Source organism: Rhineura floridana, chromosome 7 (assembly GCF_030035675.1).
Source record: "Rhineura floridana isolate rRhiFlo1 chromosome 7, rRhiFlo1.hap2, whole genome shotgun sequence".
Taxonomy (NCBI): Eukaryota; Metazoa; Chordata; class Lepidosauria; order Squamata; family Rhineuridae; genus Rhineura; species Rhineura floridana.
The window spans coordinates 8,736,857-8,759,273 of record NC_084486.1 but is presented as its reverse complement, the minus strand read 5'-3'; the positions used below and the strand labels follow the sequence as shown (position 1 = coordinate 8,759,273).

General features: G+C 43.4%; 2 protein-coding genes across 3 annotated transcripts in view; both read left to right on the top strand.

The window, feature by feature from the left end:
- LOC133388707 (dual specificity protein phosphatase 13B-like) overlaps positions 1 to 14,380 on the top strand; it is a 51,305-nt gene extending 36,925 nt beyond the window's left edge. For both annotated transcript variants that reach the window (XM_061634861.1, XM_061634860.1), the window contains exons 3-4: positions 7,921 to 8,141; positions 13,962 to 14,380. In XM_061634861.1, coding sequence (XP_061490845.1) covers positions 7,921 to 8,141; positions 13,962 to 14,185 — 445 coding nt within the window. In that variant the 3' untranslated portion in view covers positions 14,186 to 14,380. The remainder of the gene's footprint in view (positions 1 to 7,920; positions 8,142 to 13,961) is intronic.
- LOC133388318 (uncharacterized) lies at positions 3,141 to 5,355 on the top strand. Its single transcript, XM_061634304.1, has 2 exons — positions 3,141 to 4,572; positions 4,900 to 5,355. The coding sequence occupies exons 1-2, from the start codon at positions 4,034 to 4,036 to the stop codon at positions 5,036 to 5,038; spliced, it is 678 nt and encodes a 225-aa protein (XP_061490288.1). The 5' UTR covers positions 3,141 to 4,033; the 3' UTR covers positions 5,039 to 5,355.
- Positions 14,381 to 22,417: the final 8,037 nt, after the last annotated feature.

The following is a 22,417-nucleotide window of genomic DNA, read 5'->3' as shown; positions in this document are numbered from 1 at the left end:
TGGTGGTGGCCTAGCACTTGTGGAACCTCCTGCTATTGCCTCATTGAATTGATGCAGGCAGTTAAAACCACTCTCTTGTAGGCAAGCATTTGGTCTTTAATTAAGAGGCTCTGGATTATACATCTTACAAGACAGAACTGCAACGAAACCTTTCAGTGTTATCACTGCTTTTTAACTGAAGTGCTCCTATTCAGGGTTCTAGTCAGCCATGCCCTTTTCTATTCCATTCCTTCCCATCTCTATTTTCTGATTTTCTTTTCCAACAGACACACTCCATTCCATGGCTAGTGAGCATTCTCAGTCCTCACTGTGCTATTTTCTAGGAGTAGGTGGTTGTGGCTGCATTAGATTTTGTGCTGTTGTTTTTTGAAAGTACTCCCACAAACTTCTGTGTTCCGCTGAACATGCCAATATGCCCCCATTTCGGCTCCAATCCTCTTGGCAGTCAGGACTTTTAGAGAGAGTGACAGCTATTGCTGCCTTTATTGGATTATTTGATTAACTGAATGGGTGATGTCCAGTATTAGTTATATTCAGAGTAGACCCATTTAAATGAATGGACTTAAAACATTCCAATAATTAAATAAAATACCAGATCAGTGTCCCAGACAACTGTGCACCATGCTGAGTGGTTGCTTAAAGGGCTGATGCCTATTCCTCAGTTTACTACTACTACTACACAATTAAAAATGGAGCTATGGTACCAGAGCTTGGAAATAACTCGTTATTTTTAACGAGTTACTTGTAATTCATTACAATTTTAAATAATGAGTGGGTAATTCCATTACATTTGGCAAGTAATGGAACAACTAGTAATTTCCCTACTTTTCAGCTGCAACTTTAACGTTTCCACGTTAGGTTGCACGTTACTTGGGGGCAGGAACAAGGGGAAGACAGCTCCTGGCTGTGATTGGTTAACACAAGACATGTGCCTCACACTGATTGGACCTCTGCGCAGACTCTCTCTTCCCTCATGATCTGTGTTAGGATGCACGAGGGAAGAGGTGAATAGGCAGGGCCTGCTAGCGTCTGAGAGGACAAAATGGACGCTGGAGGAAAAAGGCAGGGCAAAGACAACGGAGGAGAAAAGGCAGCAGCAGAATGGCGAAGAGCTGTGGAGGTGAGTGACGATGATTTGTGTGTGTGTGTGTGCCTCCCCGCGGCACCGTTCTGCCCCCCCACCCCCCGCGGCACCGTTCTGCCCCCCCACTGCCTCTCCTTGCCTCTGCCGCCCCCTCCATCAATCACAAGGCACTTCCGAAACTTCAGCCTACTCAGAGCTTGGAAAAGTTACTTTTTTGAACTACAACTCCCATCAGCCCTAGGCAACATGCACTGGATTAGGCTGATGGGAGCTGTAGTTCAAAAAAGTAACTTTTCCAAGCTCTGGACTTCTCTTCCTTCCCCCCTTTTTTGAACTCTCCCCCTTGTTCCCATGCATACATACCTGTGTGCTGTATTTATCCAGACAGAGCACTCCTGCCTTTTAAATGCCGACTAGCTTTTTATTGTATATTTATTTGAACTCCATGTTTCTTTTTATTTGTATTTTTGTCCTGTTTAATCACAAGACTGAATTGTATGTGGGACAAAAACTGTCTCAGTAATAATAATAATAATAATAATAATAATAATAATAATAATAAATCATTAGGCGTATAATAAATGGCTTAAGGCTGATTTTTTTTGTTCTTGGCAGAGATGAGGTGAGAAGTAGGGTCCTTGCAGCTCCTCCTCTCAGTCCCCCAGCTCTCAAACTCATGTTCTGTGAGAAAGAGAGATATTCCCAGTCCCAGAGAGAGATAGACTGTTGACAATCTCTGCTAATATCTATACAAATGTACATAACATGCATCACCTGAACTCACATGATCTAGAGTTACCTTAGATCTTGCAAGATTTGCAAATGAGAAGCAATAGGGTTTTATATTAGTTCTGATTGTCTATTGGGCTATCATAGGTTATATGTTTTTTTCATTTTCTATGGCAAAAACTCCAACTTCAGTGGAATTTATGTGATGTGTTCTAATCATTTGAATTTGGCTAATGAATGCTTTATTCTTTCATCAGAACTTTAGCAGTAGTACTAAAATATTAATAAAAAAAGAAAAGGGAAAGAAAAAATACTTTACATACATCATTCAGCTGTATTGCTAATTATAGATATAGATATAAAAGATAAACGGCATTTTGTCAAAAGTATTTTTGTCTACATTTTATACCTCATCCTTGGTTTTCCAAGCTTGGCATGGAATGCTTCTCATACAGAATTAATTTGAAATGCTGCATATTTATTATCATAATCATCATATTCAAAATAAAAAATATATGTACCGCCTTCAAGTTGATTCCAATTTATGGTGACCCTATGAATAGGGTTTTCATGAGGCTGAGAGGCAGTTACTGGCCCAAGGTCACCCAGTGAGCTTCATGGCTATGTGGGGATTTGAACCCTAGTCTCATTTTGTTCTCACAACAACCCTGTGAGATAGTAGGTTAGACTGGCCCAGGCAGGGTTATTCAGTGAGCAAAAATGATGCAAATAGGATCTCTTTTAATTGTGCTATCGACCTGCTTACTTCCACTCTGACTGGGGGATCTTGCAGCATGGGGAAGAGATGGGGGCACATCACAGCTGAAGTTCACCCATATAGGAGCATTATCTCTTGTTTATTACAGAGACGCCTGTTGCAGGTTTTGCTGCTGAGAGCAGCAGTCAGTTAGTGCGGCCACTTGAGTCACAGCTTGTTGATCCTGAGGAGGCAAAACTAGAAAGTGAGGTTCAGAAAGGAGGCCCTGTGCATGAGGAGGAGGAGGGCATGAAGCAGTGCCAGTTACCCACAGCCACATCTGCAGAACAGCAAGTACCATGGTTTGGCTTTGAGAAAGCTTGTACATTTGTGAGCCAGAGTGGGGAAAATGTTGTTGTACGATGCAATTACTGCCTTCCAAGGATCAAAAATCTGAGATCAGCTGTTTCCTCCTCATCCAATGTGAAGAAACATTTTGAGGTAAGCCTTTGTCATGCTGGTCCTCAAAGAGTGTCCATTGTCTATTGATGTTTAAATTGTGAAGTTCCTCTTCCCTTTTTTCTTGGATTCATGCTTTGTTCTTCTTCCTCAGAGGGCACACCCTGAGAAGCTGAGAGCAATTGAAGAAGCAATAAAGGCAAGGAGACGTGGCCTTCCTGAACCAATGCATGACACCCCTCCTCCCAAAATGCTGAAGCAGCAGCAGACAACCCTTGAGAGGTAGGGATCTGGCAGGGAGCCTGTCACCCAGAGCAATCTCGACAGGAGAATCATTGATTTCATTGTAGAGGAGACATTACCACTTCAGACTGTGGACAAACCATCATTCATTAATCTGGTTCGCATTGGACTCCCCAAAGATCTCACCATCATATGTGCCAAGACTCTGAGAGACAGAATTGAGAAGAGAGCATGCCACATGAGAGAAACTCTTGCAAACCGAATGGGTGCTGTGGCATATATAGCAACCACTGCAGATTGTTGGACCAACAGCAAGAAGAGTTACTTTGGGGTAACTGCCCACTGGATCAACCCAACTACCCTGAAACGTGAGGTCGGGGCCTTGGCTTGTAAGCGTCTGAAGGGGCGCCATACATACGATGTCCTTTCAAAAGCACTGCATGATGTACAAGTGCAGTACAGGATCCACAACAAAGTTATGTGCACTACTACAGACAATGGCTCCAACTTTGTGAAAGCGTTCAGAATTTTCATGGCCAAAGAACCAGTGGAAGCTGCAGGCACCAGTGACGATGATGGTGATAACCAGGAGGAGGAGGAGGCTGAGGTGGAGTTTGTGCCTATCTGTGAGATCCTGGACACAGGACCTGAGGCAGAGGAAGAAGCTGCAGACTCAGGAGAGGATTTTGTTTTACCACCACACCAGAGATGTGCTAGCCACACCCTCAACCTTGTGGCAACACAAGACATAGAGGCCATGCTTTCTGACTCCTCCAAAAGTAGTCTTCTTGCTCCTTTCAAGAAACAAGTTTCGTTCCTTGATGGGAAAGTGCAGCAAGTTGTGGTCCAAGCAGAACCAGTCAGCACAGATTGCTGAGTATATCCATGCGCAATGTGGTGTGTATCTGAAGGTCCCGAATAAGACCAGGTGGAATTCCACCTTTGATGCGTTGAAGCAACTACATGAGCTCCTGTCAACTGTGCCACTAAAAATGCATGCCATAATGGACCGCTGCTCCTTGTCCAGGATCACAGCTGCTGAGATTGAAGTGGTACAGGAATACACAGAGATTATGGAGCCACTAGCCCAGTCCCTAGATATCCTGCAATGGGAGAACGGCATGTTCATGGGGTATTTGCTACCAACGCTCTGCAATCTGGACCGCAAGTTAGAAGGACTGGAAAACAAACCTGAGAGGTACACATACTGTTTTCAGCTGCTGAGAGGTGTGCGCGAAGCCCTAAGAAAGTGGTTTGCAGCTATCTGGGAGGACAAGAGGCTTCTTCTGGCAGCCTGCCTACACCCTCGCTTCAAACTAGATTGGCTGGAATCGTGTCAGGCCGCCACCCATACCAACAAGTAAGAACATTAGGGAAGCCCTTTGGGTGGATTACTCCAAGGGAAATGTCTCAAGGGAGGCATCAGAGGGCTTTAGGTGGTAGGCAGGGGCTGGGCCTTTTCTTCCTGGGGCTCCTCATCACAACCTTGGGTTGCTGCAGGTAATCCTTAAGGGTCTGCTGTGCTGCCCCATGAGTGTGGTGACTTGGTCACCTTCCTACCTTCCATGTCATCATCCACAGGCTCAGGCTGGACCCTGAACCAGGGGACATGACAAGCATCAGGAAATGAAGAGCAGATGATGGTTTCCTAACATATATGTGTTAACATATCCTCTCTCTTTCTTAGATACACAATGGAAGCCTTGTTGAAAGCTGAAATAAAGATGGGTGTACTTAATGAGGACAGTGATCAGTCTTTAACTTTCTGCCCCAGGGCAAGAAGTCATCAGTGGACACTGCTGAGGAGGAACTGGTGGGGTACCTGAGGTCTCCCAGCAGGGAAGTGTCATCACTCCATGGCTTTCCACGTGTGCTGCGGTGTGTTTTGCAGCACAACACAGGCATGCCTTCAAGTGCCGCAGTAGAACGCCTGTTCAGTACTGGTGGCAACGTAATGACTGTAAAAAGACATTCCTTGTCTGACATGCTCTTTGAGCATCTTGTTCTTTTGAGACATAACAGAAACATATTATAAAAGCATTTCAAGTGTAAAATTTGATTTCAAGAGTTGGGGTATCTTCATTGCTTGGGGGGATGTGAGATTCTGTTATGCCATTATGTTAATCTTATGGATAATTTTTTTTATTCTACTACCCCCTGTGTGTGTGTGTTTATTTTTAATATTGTTTTGGGCTTCTTAGATGTGCAACAGCCAAGGCCAGCACCTTGTAGGAGTTTTTTTAAAAAGTAACTGAAATGTAATTGTAGTGATTACTTTTGAGAAAAAGCAAAGTAATCAGTTACTTTCAGAGCAATTGTAATTGTAACGGTAATTACTACTTTTTGGGCCAAGTAATTGTAACTGTAATTTATTACTTTTTAAAAGTAATCTTCCAAGCTCTGTATGGCACCTAGCATTTTGAAAGCATTTCCCAACACTGAACAGTAACATTTCTCTTCCCAGTCCCAAAGCTGCTTTTCTTAAAACTTGTCCTCTCGACCCTTGCCCTTCTTGGCTTATTAAAGCTTGCCAAGGGGGTTTGACCGAGTGGATCCAGAGTGTGGTCAATGCATCATTGTGGGAGGGAGTGGTCCCAGCCACCTTGAAAGAGGTGGTGATCTGACCACTCCTGCAAAAGCCCACCCTGGATCCAGTGGTTTGTGACAACTACCCACCGGTTGCAAATATCCCCTTCTTAGGGAAGGTGATTGAGAGGGTTGTGGTGCAGCAATTGCATATACTCTTGGATGAAACAGATTATCTTGACCCATCCCAGTCTGGGTTCAGGCCTGGTTATGGAACTGAATCGGCCTTGGTCGCCCTGATGGATGACCTTTATTGGGAGAAGGACAGGGGGAGTGCAACCCTGTTATTCTTACTTGATCTCTCAGCGGCTTTTGATACCATTGACCATGGTATCCTTCTGGGCCGACTTGGTGAGATGGGTATTGGAGGTACTGTTTTACAGTGGTTCTGATCGTATCTCCAAGGTCTCTCTCAGAGAATAGCATTGGGTGACTGTCTTTTGGCCCCCTTGTAGTTGTGCTGTGGGGTGCCGTAGGGTACCATCTTGTGCCCCATGCTGTTTAACATCTATATGAAGCCCTTGGGAGCAGTCATCAGGAGCTTTGGGGCAAGGTGTCAGCAGTATGCTGACGATACCCAGCTCTATTTCTGTGTAACATCTGAATTGGGAGAGGCCGTGCAAGCCCTTGACCGCTGCCTGGACTCGGTGGTGAGCTGAATGAGGGCCAATAAACTGAGTCTAAATCCTAGCAAGACAGAGGCACTGTGGGTTGGTGGTTCTTGAATTTGGATAATTGGTCAGTTACCTGCTTTGGATGGGGTCGTACTCCCTCTAAAAGAGCAGGTCCATAGTCTGGGGGTGCTCCTGGATCCATCTTTGTCACTAGAGGCCCAGGCGACCTCCGTGGCTAGGAGGGCCTTTTACCAGCTTCGGCTGGTGAGACAGCTGTGGCCATTTCTGGACTGGGATAGCCTGACCACTGTTGTTCATGCACTTGTAACCTCCAGGCTGGATTACTGTAATGCGCTCTATGTGAGACTGCCCTTGAGGTTGGTCCGGAAGCTGCAGCAGGTGTAAAATGCAGCGGCGAGACTGCTCACTGGGGCAGAGTATCACCAACATGTCACCCCACTGCTGAAAAAATTGCACTGGCGGCCCATTTGCTACCAGGCCAAGTTCAAGGTTCAAGTTTTGGTGTACAAAGCCCTATACAACTTGGGACCAGGATACCTGAAAGACCGTCTTATCCCTTATATACCCAGTTGATCACTGTGCTCTGCAGGTAAGATACCATCTTATCAGGAGGTCCATTCTGCACAACATAGGAAAGGGACCTCTAGTGTGGCAGCACCTACCCTGTGGAATTCCCTCCCCTTAAATATTGGGCAGGTGCCCATTCTGTTATTTTTTCGGCGCCTTTTGAAGGCTTTCCTCTTTCAACAAGCCATTTAAATTGAGACCTCTCCTAGTTTGCGTCTGTGTTAGAATTGCTTGTTAATATGTTTTTTTATTTTACACAATAAGTTTTTTAACCCTTTTTTAAAGCTGTTTTTTTTTAACTTTTTTTTTTAAAAGTTTTTAAAGCTGTTTTGTTTTAATGTATTTTAAGGTCTGTTTTTATGATGTTTTGATGTGTTTTTAGCACTTTAGTTTGCCGCCCTGGGTTTCTGCTGGGAGGAAGGGCAGAATATAAATCAAACAATAAATAAATAAAAAGAAGGGCCATCAGGATTTTGTTACATATATTTGCATATGACATGCAGTTCAATCCTGATAAGAGGCATCATTGTGCACCGAGTCTCTGATCCAACAAGTTTAGTAGGTTCCAAATCTAAAAGCTCTACTTAGAAAGCTGCCAGACCTACAGATAGCAGGCTGCTATAAGTGCACATCATGGGAGAAATACCTCTATCTTGCCACCTTCAACATTCTGCAGAACAACACACACACTAGTTGTTTACAACCTATGCAGGAGCAGGAGTTGTGATCCCCAAATACCAAGTATATTAAATCTAGCATGGTTTAGTTACTAGTTAATAAACTCTAGTTGGTAGACAGCATACTAGCACTGAATGAAGGGTGCTTGCCTGGGCTGAAGATTCATTGTGTGGCCAATAAGAGTGAGGAAGGATATATATAATTCAATCATAAATATAAGCCAAGTGTTTTTTTTCTCCCAGATATATCGCCCGTGACATAGAACAGCTTCGCCGAATGGGCATCACTCACATAGTAAATGCTGCTGCTGGAAGGTTCCACATTGACACCGGAGCGAAATTCTACAAAGATCTGTCGGTGGATTATTATGGAATTGAAGCAGACGATGACCCAAAGTTTGATCTCAGCCTTTATTTCCATCCAGCTGCTAAGTATATAAGAGCAGCACTGAACTCTCCCAGAGGTAAATAGAATAAGCAGGGCCATCTGCGTCATCTCAACTGTCCTGGCAGCCACCTTAATGTGCAAAGTACAGGCAGACAGTCCCATATCATGCAAGTAGCTAGAGGGCTGAAGCTGGCCTAAGGAGACATGGGTTCAAATCTGGGAGTGGGCTGGTCCATTAGGGCAAATGGGGCATTGCCCCACCAAACTCAGTTTGCCCTCAGCCAGTCCCACCTGCCTCTCTCCTTACTTATACCCAGTCTAGGGAGTGGCCCTGGCTGTCAGCTTCCTCCTCCTTAGTCTGAGTGTTGCCCTTGTAGAACTCAGTGGCGAGGAGAATGGGGATAAAGCTAGAATTAGTCATCTCTGCCTGTCATTGGCTCTGGCTCCACCTACAGTTGGGCTCCCTGCCTTTCACCCTACCAGTCCCAATGAGCACTAACCACCACTGCCTGCCTAGCCATGGAGATCACTGGGAGGTCTTGGGCAAGTCCCTATCTCATAGCCTGACCTAGAGTGCAGGAAAAAAAGGTAAAGGTAAAGGTGTCCCCGCACTTGTAGTGCAAGTCATTTCCGACTCTTAGGGTGACGTCTTGCAACGTTTACTAGGCAGACCGTATATATGGGGTGGGATTGCCGGTTCCTTCCCTGGCCTTTCTTTACCCCCCAGCATATGCCGGGTACTCATTTTACCGACCACGGATGGATGGAAGGCTGAGTGGACCTTGACCCCTTTTACTGGAGATTCGACTTCCTCCTTCCATTGGAATCGAACTCCGGCCATGAGCAGAGCTTCGGCTGCGTTACCACCGCTTACCACTCTGCACCACGGAGGGTCTAGTGCAGGAAGATGTACCAAAAACAAGGGGTTGCAGCAGCCCCTATTTTCCCCCACGAGGGGAACCTGGCTTCCTATCTGTTCAGAATGTCCACAATAATGCAACCCTGGGCACTTCCACACAGCATTTTAATGTGAACTTGGTCCTGCTCATGCTAGGGATGTTTCAGTTCTCTCCGTTTCTCATTTTTCCAGTCTTAAATTCAGTTCTCCCCATTTCTGCAGCAATTTGCATTTTTTAAAAAAATCCTCATGAAAATTCTCCAACATTTTAGTGTGAATTTCTCCAAATAAACACACTTTTCTAAGCCGTTTTGACAAAGGAACACATTTTTGCAAGCCGCTTCTCGTTATCTAATGCATTTTTGCATGTTATTTTCACTCATGCATTCATTTTTATGCACATTTCCCCGATATATGCAATTTTGTAAATGTTGCTTTGTTGGCGAACTGCATCACAAAATTCTAATAAATGCAAATTTCTAAGGATGGCTGTGTTTTGGTTCTCATATTATTTCAGAAATTGATATATTCTGCTTGAAATGCAAACTGAATCAAACTTTTTCACAGCATCCACATAATCTCATATAAATTTCCATGGAAAATCCGATTTTAAAAAAACCCTGTGGAAATGGTCAGTCTGGATTAAATGGGGGGGGATATGGGCAGCATTTTGATGAAGATGTTGTCATGAGGATGCTGTGAAAAATGTGTGAACAACACTGAGTCCACAATAAATTGCTGTATGGATTCATCCACTGATATATATCTGGCTCTCCTCCCATGCTTCTGATGGATATCTGCCCTTTTATTGTTTAAAAGCAGATTGCCTTTATTTCAACTGAGTGTTTTCTCCTTTATTTTTTCAAAAGAAAATAATGAATTTTTAAACATTGAGAAACTGCTCAAGAGAAAGGGGGGTGGAAATGCCTTTCAAAATCACAGAGAGCTATCTAATCAATACTGCACACATCTGGCTTTGGCTGCAACAAGAAGAACTGCCCTTCCACCAAACTTGATCCTTAATCTGCCTGAACAAAACACAGATAGGTGCACTTATAGAGGGTGGCTTACCTTTCACATTTTGTATCTAGACTTGCCCCTTCTTCACATTGTTGTTATAAGGAGCAAATGGAATAATCTATATTGTTTGAGATATTAATTCTTGATTTAGTTGTGAGAGGTCATTGTTCCAAATCTCAGACAAATGTAAGCAACATAGTAAGTATTTAGAAGGCATAAATTCCTCTTAGAGATACAGTAGTTGAGCTTGTTGGGGGAGTGATGGGTTAAAACCAAAGTAAATACATAATAACAACCATCTTCACAAGTGAAATGGAAACTTCACAAGTGAACTGAAAGTTTCTAGTCTGGTTTTTTTGTATTTTCAGTATCTGAATCTCACACTACAGTAGAATAGTACACTTACATTTAATACACTAAATTTCATTTTGAAATCTAAATCCAGAATTTGGCAAACTGAAGCCTTGTTGTGAATATACCTCAGCTACAGCCCAACTTAAAAAATCTACAAGTTTGCAAAACCTGTTTAAAACCAGAATTGATTGCTGCCTAGGTGTTTGTTTATTCCCTCTTATATAGCTGTATTTGGGATGGGACTCAGGTTTCTTCTCATGCCACTGATGGAGATGGCACAGAGACTCCAGGGAATTAATCTTCCTTTGACACAACTAACTGGGAACTCTCACTGAGTTGACACAACTAACTGGGGACTCTCACTATGATGTCATTTCTCATCATTGTTGCTGGGTCTTTTTGGAAATAGAGGATGCGTTGCAAAACAGATTAGATAAAACCAAAGCCAGTTACCCCAATTCATTAGAAAGAAAATGGACAGTGTATGCATATTTCCCTAGCCAACACCCCAATCCAAGAGCCAGAGCTATTGGAAAAAATGGAAGTAGACTGCCTTCAAGTTGATCCTGACTTATGGCTACCCTATGAATAGGGTTTTCATGGTAAGCGGCATTCAGAGGGGGTTTACCATTGCCTCCCTCTGAGGCTAGTCCTCCCCAGCTGGCTAGGGACTGCTCAGCTTGCCACAGCTGCACAAGCCAGCTCCTTCCTTGTCCGCAACTGCCAGCTGGGGGGCAACTGGGCTCCTTGGGACTATGCAGCTTGCCCACGGCTGCACAGGTGGCAGGGCACGTAACCGTTGAGCCACTCACTGTGGGGGTGATCTTTAGCTGGCCCTTGACACCCAGGAGACACGACCGGGGATTTGAACTGACAGACTCTGGACTCCCAGCCAGGCTCTCCTCCCCATTGTGCTATGCCAGAGCTATTGCCAATCAGTAATTTCCTTCTCGCTCCCCCTGAAAATTATTAGTAGTAATGATTAGTAATGAGCATAAAATCTCTGTTCCTGAATCAAGATTTGAGCCTTGAGAAATGTGCATAAAGCACACATTTGGACACACATTTATTTCCATTTGATTGGAGTAATAATCAGCTGCTTATTGGGTCTTGCAAAGAGCTCCACAAAGACTTGATCATCTGATTGTCAATGCTTTGTGGTTTGTGCCTTTGCTTGCCTTGATTTCAAACCACGCAGGCAAAAAGTCACCTGATATTGTTGTGACATCAGATGATTGATAGGTGGGTTGCACCAACCACCTGTCAACTTTGGTTTGGCCTGTATGTGTGTGTGTGTGGGAACCAGCCAGATCCAGCCCCTCCCATTTAAAGCACAGGTAACCAACATGGTGTCCTCCAGAGGTTACTGAACTCTGACTCCCATCAGCTCCAGCCAGCATGGCTAATAGTCAGGGATGATGGGAATTTTAATCCAGCAACAACTGGCATGCTCCATGTTCGCCACCCAGATCAAAAATATTGATATTAACATGCAGAAGAGCCAACTTCAGGCATTCTGTTCTTCATGTGATAGGGAGGAGAGTGGGAACACACCTGCTTGCCCTTGACTCCTCCATTGCATTCCCTTCGCTGGACCTGTTGCCCTCCATGTGTTGGTGGGTGCATGTCTAGAACAAGGCATGACTGCAGACCTCAGGGGCCCCTAAGCAGAGTGCTGCCAATGTCCCCCCCCCCAAATTTCCAATGCAGCCTCTTGGCTCCCATTCAAGAGCAACACCGCTGTCAATCCACTGCCAAAATGGCCATCTAGGGACAGGGCAGGAAATGGCAGAACAGATGGGTCAGGTTGGCAAGGGGCTCTTCTAAACTCCTGGGGCCCTTGGCCAGGACCCAACTTGGCTGATTGCTGACACTGAGCCTGCAGCAGAAAGCTGTAGGAGTTGAGACTGAATGTGCAGGCCCAGATAATGCATAGCCTATAACTCTCAATTCAGCAATGACAGACACAGCCAGTTTTCAGTTTCCAGTTGTGGGGAAATCTCCAGCTGTCCAATCAAGCCATGTTGCTGGACTGCCAGATACCATCTCAGCCCTACCCCCTCATGTTCAGAACCGTACCTATTTTCATTTGGATGGTCATTTTTTGATATTCCATAAAATGAACAGCTCTGCAATAGCTGGAGCAACAGAACATTAACACATGGGGGGGGTTTGCATGTAACTTTTACAGAGATGTGTGAAATAGAGTATTTACTCCCATCATATATACCCATAAAGGACTTCAAACGGTATTTGGCCTATTTATTGGCTGACAAGAACAAAACAACAACAAAAACAGCTGAGTTCTCTTTTCTACTGCAAAGACCTGCAAAAAGATTTTATTAATTTAATTGTACCGTAATTTGTTTCTCGCCTTTGTTTATATAAGTACCATATATTTTAACTTGGTGTATGTTAGAAATTGCATGATTTTGGTGTTTTAATTTGCTTTTTTAGGTCTGTGACTGTATAATAATAAAATCCATATTTGTATTGTATTGTATTGTTATCGGGTTGGGGGGTTGAGATAGGTGATTTCTACGAGTCCCCTTCCAGCCTCTGATTTGGAACCCTGCATCTGGAGGCGGGTTCTGAAGTTGCGGGGGCTACTCTGCTGGCCAGATGAGTCTCCTTTGTTAGTCTAATAGAATGGCCAGGTGGGCTAATGGGTCTATCAAGTGCCCACCAGCTGGCAAATGGGCCAGGGAGATCCTATTATCATTGAAACTCTTCAGGAGAGCCCCCCCCTCCTGGGGCCAAAGAGTGGCTTGTGTTTTTAGTTAAGTCTGAGGAAAGGCTGGGAGCTGGAAGCAGGCAGAAAGGCTGGCTCCCTGCACCATGGCTTTAGGATGCCTCCTGTAAGCCTGATGGAAAAGCAAGATCTATTGGACTGCTGATGCTTTGAACCCCTCCATCTTAAGCTCAGGTTGGAATGTGTGTAAATAAACAAACCATATTTCATAAAGACATCGCAGTCTCCGCTGACCTTCTTTCCAAGGAAACCAAACACTGGGTAAGCACAGGAACCCCTGTATATCTCTCACTGCTCGGAGGTTGGGGTGGCATGCAACAGTATTTTCATCCATGAAAAGTTGGATGGCATGAGACCAGTCTGAATGCACATTAGTCATTCTTAAAGCTAAGCATCTCATAGCCTGGTAAATCCTTGGATGGAACACTGCCTGCAAGCCCCGTATAAGCTTCCCAAAGAAAGATGGAAATAAACTACGTGCAGCAGCCACAAGAAGTAGATGGGATAAGCTATAGCAAGGTTGAGCTTCTCTGCATTTTACAATCCACACAATGAGATCAACTTTTCATGAGGCAGCTAGATGAACGCTTGTTGGCATTTACTGGTAAGTCTTCAGATTTAAACAGGCCAAGGGAAAATGTCAGAAAATGCTGGCATTTATAAGTAAGAGTTCAGAAAAGGCATACAATAAACATCCAGATATCATCATTTACAGGTAAAGACCATACACCAGCATTATGATGCAAAGATTTCTGGCATTGCCCACTGGGTCTCATGCAATCTTCTTACTGGAAAGCCTCAATATTGACCCCAAGTATCTTGGTATGTATATTTACCATAACATAGATGTGATCTTTTCTTTTCACTTGCAGGCAAAGTATTAGTTCACTGTGCCATGGGGATAAGCCGCTCAGCAACCCTTGTACTTGCCTTCTTGATGATCTGTGAAAATAAGAACCTTGTGGATGCCCTAAAGACTGTGAGAGAACACAGAGGAGTCTGTCCAAACTCTGGTTTCCTCAGCCAACTTCGAGATCTTGACATTCGCTTAATGAGTGAAAGGGGAAGAACAAGAGGCGATCCTTTGAAACTTTAGCTGGAAGATGCCCTGCACTGTGACTCAAGACTAAGAGGAAAGTTAGGAAGACCAAAGACAGCATTCCTCAGAAATACCTGAACTCTGAATCTGTGCTAGGACAGGTTTCTTGGTAGAAAATGAAAAATAGTTATGTATTCCTTTGATGTTAGAAACTAAATTGAGATTAAAGGCACACCAGACACCTGGCATACATACTTTGGATTGATGTATGGACAAGTGAGGACACTTGTTAAAGGGGCCATAACTGCAGCAGAAAAATTAAGTACACAAAGGCTAAGGATGCCAGGCTAGGCTGTGGTAGTCTAAAACAGAAGTAGTTTATAGAGGAGAGCAAACTGATCATAAACCAATAACATCATTATGTGAAAAAGCTGTGTCAACTTGTTTCCAAGATTGGAAATAACAGTGCCAAGGTCCAATAGGATCAGAAGTCCAATTGAGTATTTCACATTTCATTTTCAATTGAGCTGATACATTCAAAGGATGGGATGCAGAGGAATTCATGCAAAGAAAGGATGCAAGAACTGGATTTATTCAGTCAGGAGCACTGGCCTTCATGCTGGTGCATTAGGACACACAACCAAGTTGTGTCCCAACCGAAGGTGGGTTGAGCTACTGATACCACCAGATCTGTAGTGTTATTTTAAGGGATTGCTGTACAGCAGGGGTAGCCAACATGGTGCTCTCCAAATGTTGTTGGAAAACAACTCCCATAAGTCCCAGCCAGCATGATGATGAGGGCAGTCAATCAACATATGCTGGGCTCCACATTGGCTATCCCGGTGTACAGGAGAGGTACCTTTGTGTTTTTTCTTCCATAAAGCTAATAGCATAGGAGGTGGTGTGCTATTCATTCAGTCATTCATTCCTGAGATTTGAGGGGGGGGGTTGATTGTCTAGGATCTCCCAGTAGCAAGAGGAAATTTAAACATAGGCTGGAAGATCCAGGTTCAAACACACTGCAGAGCACTAGCTTTAGACTGAGGAAAGAGCATGCCTGTCAGATGCAAGGGGATGCTAATTAGTAAACCAAAATCCATGGCAGATCCTAGGCATGGACCTCCCACTTCTGCTTGGCACGCAGCCCACAGGGGCAGCCCCAACCATGGAAGTAAACAGAAAAGACTTTTGCTATTAGCTTCACCGCTGCAACTACCCCACCCACTAGGAATCCATCCTGCCCCAGAGCCTGCATTTCCAAATCCAAAGGTGGCAGCCCAGGCGAGCGTCTTGCTCCTTCCTGCTCCCTCCTCCTTTCTGGCTCAGCTCTTTCCTCTCCATCTGGCTTTGGTGAGTTAAGCAAATTATTTGGCTCTGCTTTCTCCTTACTTGGCTCCTCACTCGACTGATTTATTACCTCTCTTTCCTTCTGCAAATAAAGCCTCGTGCGCAAAAGCCAAAAGGATAAATAACAGAGTGCAGACATTTTAAACACCATGGATTCTAAATGAAAAACAGGAGACATTCATTTTAAGGCCATAAACTCCCATTACAATTCTTATCTTACGACTCCTTCAATACAGGAAACCCCTCCCAACACACACACACAAAGGAGAGAAAAGCAAGGAAAGTCTTTCCCCTTTTACAGAGCTCAAGTTCATTTTCCATCCTGATTATGCTCTCTCAGGTCACATATTCTTATTTTGGCTTGATCTCTAGATGCTGGCAAGGAAGGTTATTATTACAAAGTGGTGACAGGACAGGGCAATCCAACTAACTCTCATTTGCATAATTTTAGTTAAACGTTTGCAAATTTAAAAATAGTCCATTTGCTAATGCTGATGCCATCCTCAGGGGGAACCAGAACACAGGGCTTGGAAATAAGAAAGAAAACCTATTGGTTTCATATTGGCCACATAGTAATTCTGTTGGCTGACAGCCTGCCACTCTGCCCTATCTTCACCCCCTCACAACAGGCAATTTTAGAACCCTGGACACAACTAGGACCACCCTACATAGAATGCGCATTTGCTTCAGGTTCTGGAAGTAAGGAAGCACCCAAGGTTGAGAAAGGGCCATTGCTCCCTGCTAGAGGACCTGCTTTGCATGCAGAAGGTCCCAGGTCCAATCCCTGGCATCTCCAGGTAGGGCAGGGAGAGAACCCTGCCTGAAACCCTGGAGAACCACTGCCAATCAGTGTAGGCAATACTGAACTAGCTGGAGCAATGGTCTGATTCAATATAGGCAGCTTCAACAAGAGGGACAGAGCATAGGAAAAGTGGGCTGGAGGTGGAGGGGAGGCTCAAATGGCTTCAGTTCACCTCTAGCCCTCAAGGCAAGTTGCTCACTAGGAGCTCTCCAGCCAACCTACTTTGCTCCACTCTGTGTGCTCCTCAGAAACAAAACGGCCGAAGCAACAGCAGGGGCAGCATCACTCCAATTGCTACCAAAGAAGGAAAGGGGAGAGGGAACCAGTGGAGTAGGTGATGCAGAGACACCCCCCCAAATAAACCACCCTATTGGTTGCCACAGATGCCCCAACTTGACCAAGGAGCCTCACAGCCTGAGATTCAAAATACATGTCACACAAGCTCCTGTAGGTTTTTTCTTTCTTCTTTTCCTAGTCCGCTGTTGGGCCTTCAAAAATCGAGGAATATCCCACAGCTAGGAATGCCCTCCAGCACCTTCGTAAACAGTCACAGTTCTTTTTTTAAAAAACATTTATTTATTTATTTATTTATTTATTTATTTATTTATTTATTTATTTATTTATTTATTTATTTATTAATTATACTTGTATACCGCCCCGTAGCCAAAGCTCTCTGGGCGGTTTACAGTAACTGAAAACAAATACAATTTAAAATACATCTTTTAAAGAACAATTTAAAACACAATTTAAAAATTTAAAAGAATATATTTGTTAAATATATATGTTAAATATATATGTTAAAACAATAACATTGACCTGTGAGGCTGCAGCAAGGGAATGAAAGTCTTTTCCCTCAAGCTGTTCTTCAGCTCAGAAGACTTTATTATTTATTTATTTATTTAAAATATTTACCCCACCCTTCTGCCCTATAATAGGGCACTCAGGGCGGCTTACAAAAATAAAATCAAACACATGCATAATAAAATTGTAAACAATAAAATCACAAAAACATTAAAATAAATTAAAATACATAAAATACTATACACACACACGCACACACATATATACATATATATATAGGGAGTGGTACTAAAGGGGACCTCCCCTAAAATTATCTCCCCTAAACTGCTTTTTTCATCCACAGAGAAACAGATTAGAGCTGGACGTTCTTCTAATGTTTAGTCCAAATAATTTCTCTCATGATTTGAACCCACTGGTTTGGGCCCTACTTTTCATCTGCTGCATCAGAAGGAGAGAGAAGAGACAGGGATGCATACTTCATTAGTCTGGCTCAAACCAGCCGTCATTTGGCTCCTCTCCTGTCAGAACTATCTGGCCAATCCACCTGATCATTATGTAACTATCCTAAAAGAGTTGTCATCTCAATTTGCTTATTTTCCTCTCCACTCTCTGATCCTTTTTTCCTTTTGTATTACATCTATTTTGATTTTGTAAACATGAATAGAAAACTCCAAGTTCGCACTCAGAGTGTGGATCCTTACACAGCCAAAATGGCTTCATCTACCCACAAGAAAGGATAAACATTCACAGACATGCAGAACATTAAGGGGGAAAACCCTAACTGGGTGGGGACCCAAAAACAGTCAAGGGGTACTGAGCCTGCTCAGTGGCCATAAAATGCTAAGTGATTGTTGGGGGATGGGAAATAAAAAAGCATGGAGAATGGAATGGAGCATCCTTACAAAGAATCTGGATGGAACCCGGAATGGGAACATTCTACACTGCAAACCTTTATTGCAGGTCCCAAATGTCACTTGAGACTGTAAACCTTGATTAACATGTTTGGACAGTCATAACAGCTTAACAGGTTAAGATCATCATGAACTTTTTGCCCACTAATGCAGTCTTTTCCCTTTTCCCTTCACAATGCAGAGTAATCAAATCTGGAAATCTCCAATTAACCATAGTTTCTTTGTTTTGTCAGACTGGGAAATTATGGCTCACAAGTTCTAAACAAACCAGGATCTTAAAACACATTTTGAAGTTGATTTAAAATCCTAGTGTTCCATAAAACTGAAAATCATTATTTCCCAGCTCACGTAAAAAAGCTCACAGATATGGTTAATTGGAGACTTCCTAGTTTGATCACTGAGTGCTGCAAAGGGAGGAGGGAAGGGGCTCTGCGCACACAGCAACAGGCTTGTGCACATAGTTTATTAAGCGGAGATATGATTGTCTGAATCAGGCACTGAGTGCACTGGAAGATAGGTGGTATAGAAAAGTGGAAGAGATAGACAGACTTTAAACAGTAGTTTTGTTTTGATTTGGTTAAACAGTTTGATTTTGGTTAAAAATGAGGTGCCAGTACTCATATCTTGATAAAAGTGCTGTGGGTGCCAGCCCGGCACAAAATAGTTATCATGGGTAGCAAAAAAAGAGGTGATGGTATTGCCATCACACACAAAAAACACAGACTTTAAGGGAGACATTGGACTCTTCATCTTTCCCTTTACAGGTGAAAATGCATCCTGGGGAGGCTGATTTTGAACTGAAAAACTACTTGAAGGGAAAGAGTTAAGCAATCTTTCTATAACCACAGAGGAGAAAACAACATGAAACTCTGTGTAATGTGAAGTTTGAAGCTGAGACCAATCTAAATGAGCTGCCTTTGGACTCAGAGCTTTGTACAGTCAAGGGAGAGAACAGGGGTATTACAATAACAGCCCCTGCAATTGGCAAGCAGTATTAAGCCTCTGGATTGGCCACGCCTGTTACAAAATAGTGTATGCTAAATATTTAGCATTTGGCCCTCACTTGGTCATCTGGCAAGGGCAGGAACCAGATCAGTGTCTTCAGAGTCAAACAACTACCTAAGGCTCTCTAGAATAAAGAAAACACACTCCAGGAATACAGCTGCCTTACCGGACATTGGCTTTTTGGTTCTGGGCACATACATCCTTTTCTTAGAATTTACACTCTGTGAATTACGTCACGGTGACCTTGGACCTCTCTGTGCTGTGCATGCTGGGGAGCTCCAAACATGTTTTCTCTCTCGCTCTCTGAGACCTCCAGATCTATTTTGCAAAATGGGCTCAATTTCAAAAGGCTTCTCCTACTGCCAGGTCTGGAGAAAGCGATCATTACCATAATCACAAGTAATGAGGACAGTATTGCAAATTGGCTGGCAATTTTTATCTAACACAGCTTTGACTTTCTCTCATTGCCTTGAGGTTGCAACAGTATGACCCCCTCAGATGCAAGAAAAAGTTGTGCAGGAAGGGACTAAGTATGCAGCTAGACTGGAGGATGGCAGACCCATATGATAAAGCAATTTCATGTGGAATGAGGCAGGCAGAAGAGGGATGCTCAAGTCTTTCCCCCAACTGCACTTTGCCCCTCACCCCAGCCTTCTAAGAGAAAGACAGCTTGGGGTGGGGAACATGGCCAGGGAAGGTCTTCACTCTCCCTGCCGGTCTCTTTCCTGCTTCACATTAAAGCAAAATCTCCACTTCATACCAGTTTAGCATGACCTGCATTCTAACACATAAGTCATGTGTACTGGAAGCAGTAAAAAGACATCTTCATCCTCTCACATGCACAAGGTCACAAGGTCACGCACACCTAGATGCATGCCATCTGTGTGGATGCAGAAAAAAATAATATGAATAAGATTAGAGGTTGTGTGGACATCACACTTGAACAAACAATCAAGACCTGCATCAAGAAAAGCTGGGTCTACAGCTAGAACGGCATTATACTGTACAAAATGAGCAAATTTGCATGACATCTCCTACTGTGCATAACTTATTCTGCATCTTAAAAATTATTTTGCACCATGCATTTGGGCTATTGCTAATCATGGGGAGGGGAGCAGGGGTTGCACAGGGCACTGAAGCCCTGTAGTGTGTGTGGCCTGTCTCTGTAAGATATATGCCTGATCTGGTCTCTAATAGAAACTCTCCTCCACAGTTCATCAAGAACTAGTTGGAACCTTAGTCTTACCTATGTAGCAAGTCCTAGCTGCTAAGCTTGAGTTGTTGACCTGGTGTTCACAAATAAATACAGTCATGGAAGTTTTCCTGATTCCTGCAGCTTTCTGGTATTAGGACAGACCCATTGCAAGGTTTCTTCACACAGCGAGTGAAATGGAAATGGAAATGGACTGCCTTCAAGTCGTTCCCAACTTATGGTGACCCTATGAATAGGGTTTTCATGGTAAGCGGTATTCAGAGGGGGGTTACCATTGCCTTCCTCTGAGGCTGAGAGGCAGTGCCTGGCCCAAGGTCGCCCAGTGAGCTTCATGGTTGTGTGGGGATTTGAACCCTGGTCTCTCAGGTCGTAGTCCAACACTCTAACCACTACACCACACTGGCTCTCTCACACAGCGAGTACCCTTCCCAAATCCCACATGATACCAGAAACTCTACCCTCAAACACTAGAAAAACATATTCAGCTACCTCTCCGGCTTTGGAGGTTTCAACAGTTATGGCCCATATACTTTCAAGTGTATCTTCATAATCATGAGGACCAGATACTTAACCTTTTTAAAACTGAAAGCGGAGAGTTTCAGGAATTAGTATTCTGTGTCCATATTGCATTCTATGCATTTTCTACATTCCTGAACATTCTGTATCAAAGGAAAGTTCTGAAGAACAGTTCTTTATTCATTTGTTTATACATAAAGATAATTTCTTGACTGCACTTCATCATATGATCCTAGGGCGGAGGTACAACACAGTAATAAAATGTCACTGTGTTAAAACCAACTCAACAGAGCTTATAAAAACAGTTACATGGAATGAGAAGCAGTCATGCAGCACATTAACAAACCTTATAATACTGGACTAGATGGTGCATGGGTGCAGCTCATCCAGACCTGTCACAACCAAGGTTCAATTCCAAGCAACAAATCATCTCCCACACTCTGAAAACTATAGACCATACCCAGCCTATGAAATCCCACTTATAGGGATTTTTTTTTGTCCAGTACTCGGTATGTTTGTCTCAGCATTTTCTGTTAGCATCAATGCCTTTTTCATGTATTTTGCCATGATACATCCAACACATATAGTTATCTTTTTCCCCAGCAGGAGTGCTATTCACATTTGCTTGAAATGGTCATGCTAATTTTGACAGTCCTAATGGTAATGGTCCTACACTTACACTTGTCCTACATTTTCCAATCCATCTGTCCCTTCAAGGACTGCAAAACAGATCAAAGCCCACTAGTCCACCAGTGGTAATGGGCTCCTGTTGTTGCTTTTCATTCCATGTGTTCCAGGGATAGCTGTTTTTGAGGCATGCCTAGCAGCACTATGCTTTGGTATTAAGAGAAGCTTGTGTAAAGAATAGTTTAATACTTTACAAGAGCACATGCAATTTCCCAAGGCCAAAGAATATACATGCATAATTTGGAATCATGTCAGTTAGAGACCTTGGAATCCAAGGGTTTGGTCCTAGTAAAAATTTTCTCAATGCATTTACACAATACAATGTTGATTGACACAAACTGGATTTACATCACTGAAGTCACCAAACCAATCCAGGGGCTCCTCCATACTGCTTTGGTTTTGTTATGTCTTCTGCAGGTGTCTTCTGCAACATGTCATTGATGCAATAACAGTGGGTTTTGGTGGATTTCTACTGGACCGTCCACACATCATTCCATTTTATTAGTTAAACTGCAATGCTTCCCAGTGTTATTGCATTATTGCGGTCTGGAGGGGTGGTCTTGCACTATTGTACAAAAAGAAAACGGACACAAAATAAACCAGAGCGTTATGGTATAAAAAGTTACAGGATTTCAGCAGGATGTTATAGGACATGTCCCAGCTGGAAACAACAGAGTATGTCTGCCCTACAACATTTGCAGGAGCAAACAGTATTGAAAGTGGGATCATGTATAACCACCCTGATACCATCATGAGCGCATAAAAAAAGAGTGTCTGGAGGAGTCTTTAACTGTCACAAACTCTTGTCTCCTTTGACTCAAGGCTCGATGTGTTTCTAATGATCATCTAGTTCAGGGATTGCCAATCATTTTGGACCAGAGGGCACATTTCAAATTTGGAGAGAGTGCTGGGGGCACCAGTCATAATATGGCTGCTATGGGGGCATGGCATAACACAAAGTTGGAGAGTAGGCATGGTGAATCTTTCCCATAATTATATTTCCATAC

Bases quoted from the DNA above. Each gene is read 5' to 3' on its own strand.
- LOC133388318 (XM_061634304.1), top strand. From the start codon at position 4,034: ATGGGAAAGTGCAGCAAGTTGTGGTCCAAGCAGAACCAGTCAGCACAG. The intron at 4,573-4,899 runs GTAAGAACATTA...TCTCTTTCTTAG, and splicing joins GCCGCCACCCATACCAACAA to ATACACAATGGAAGCCTTGT.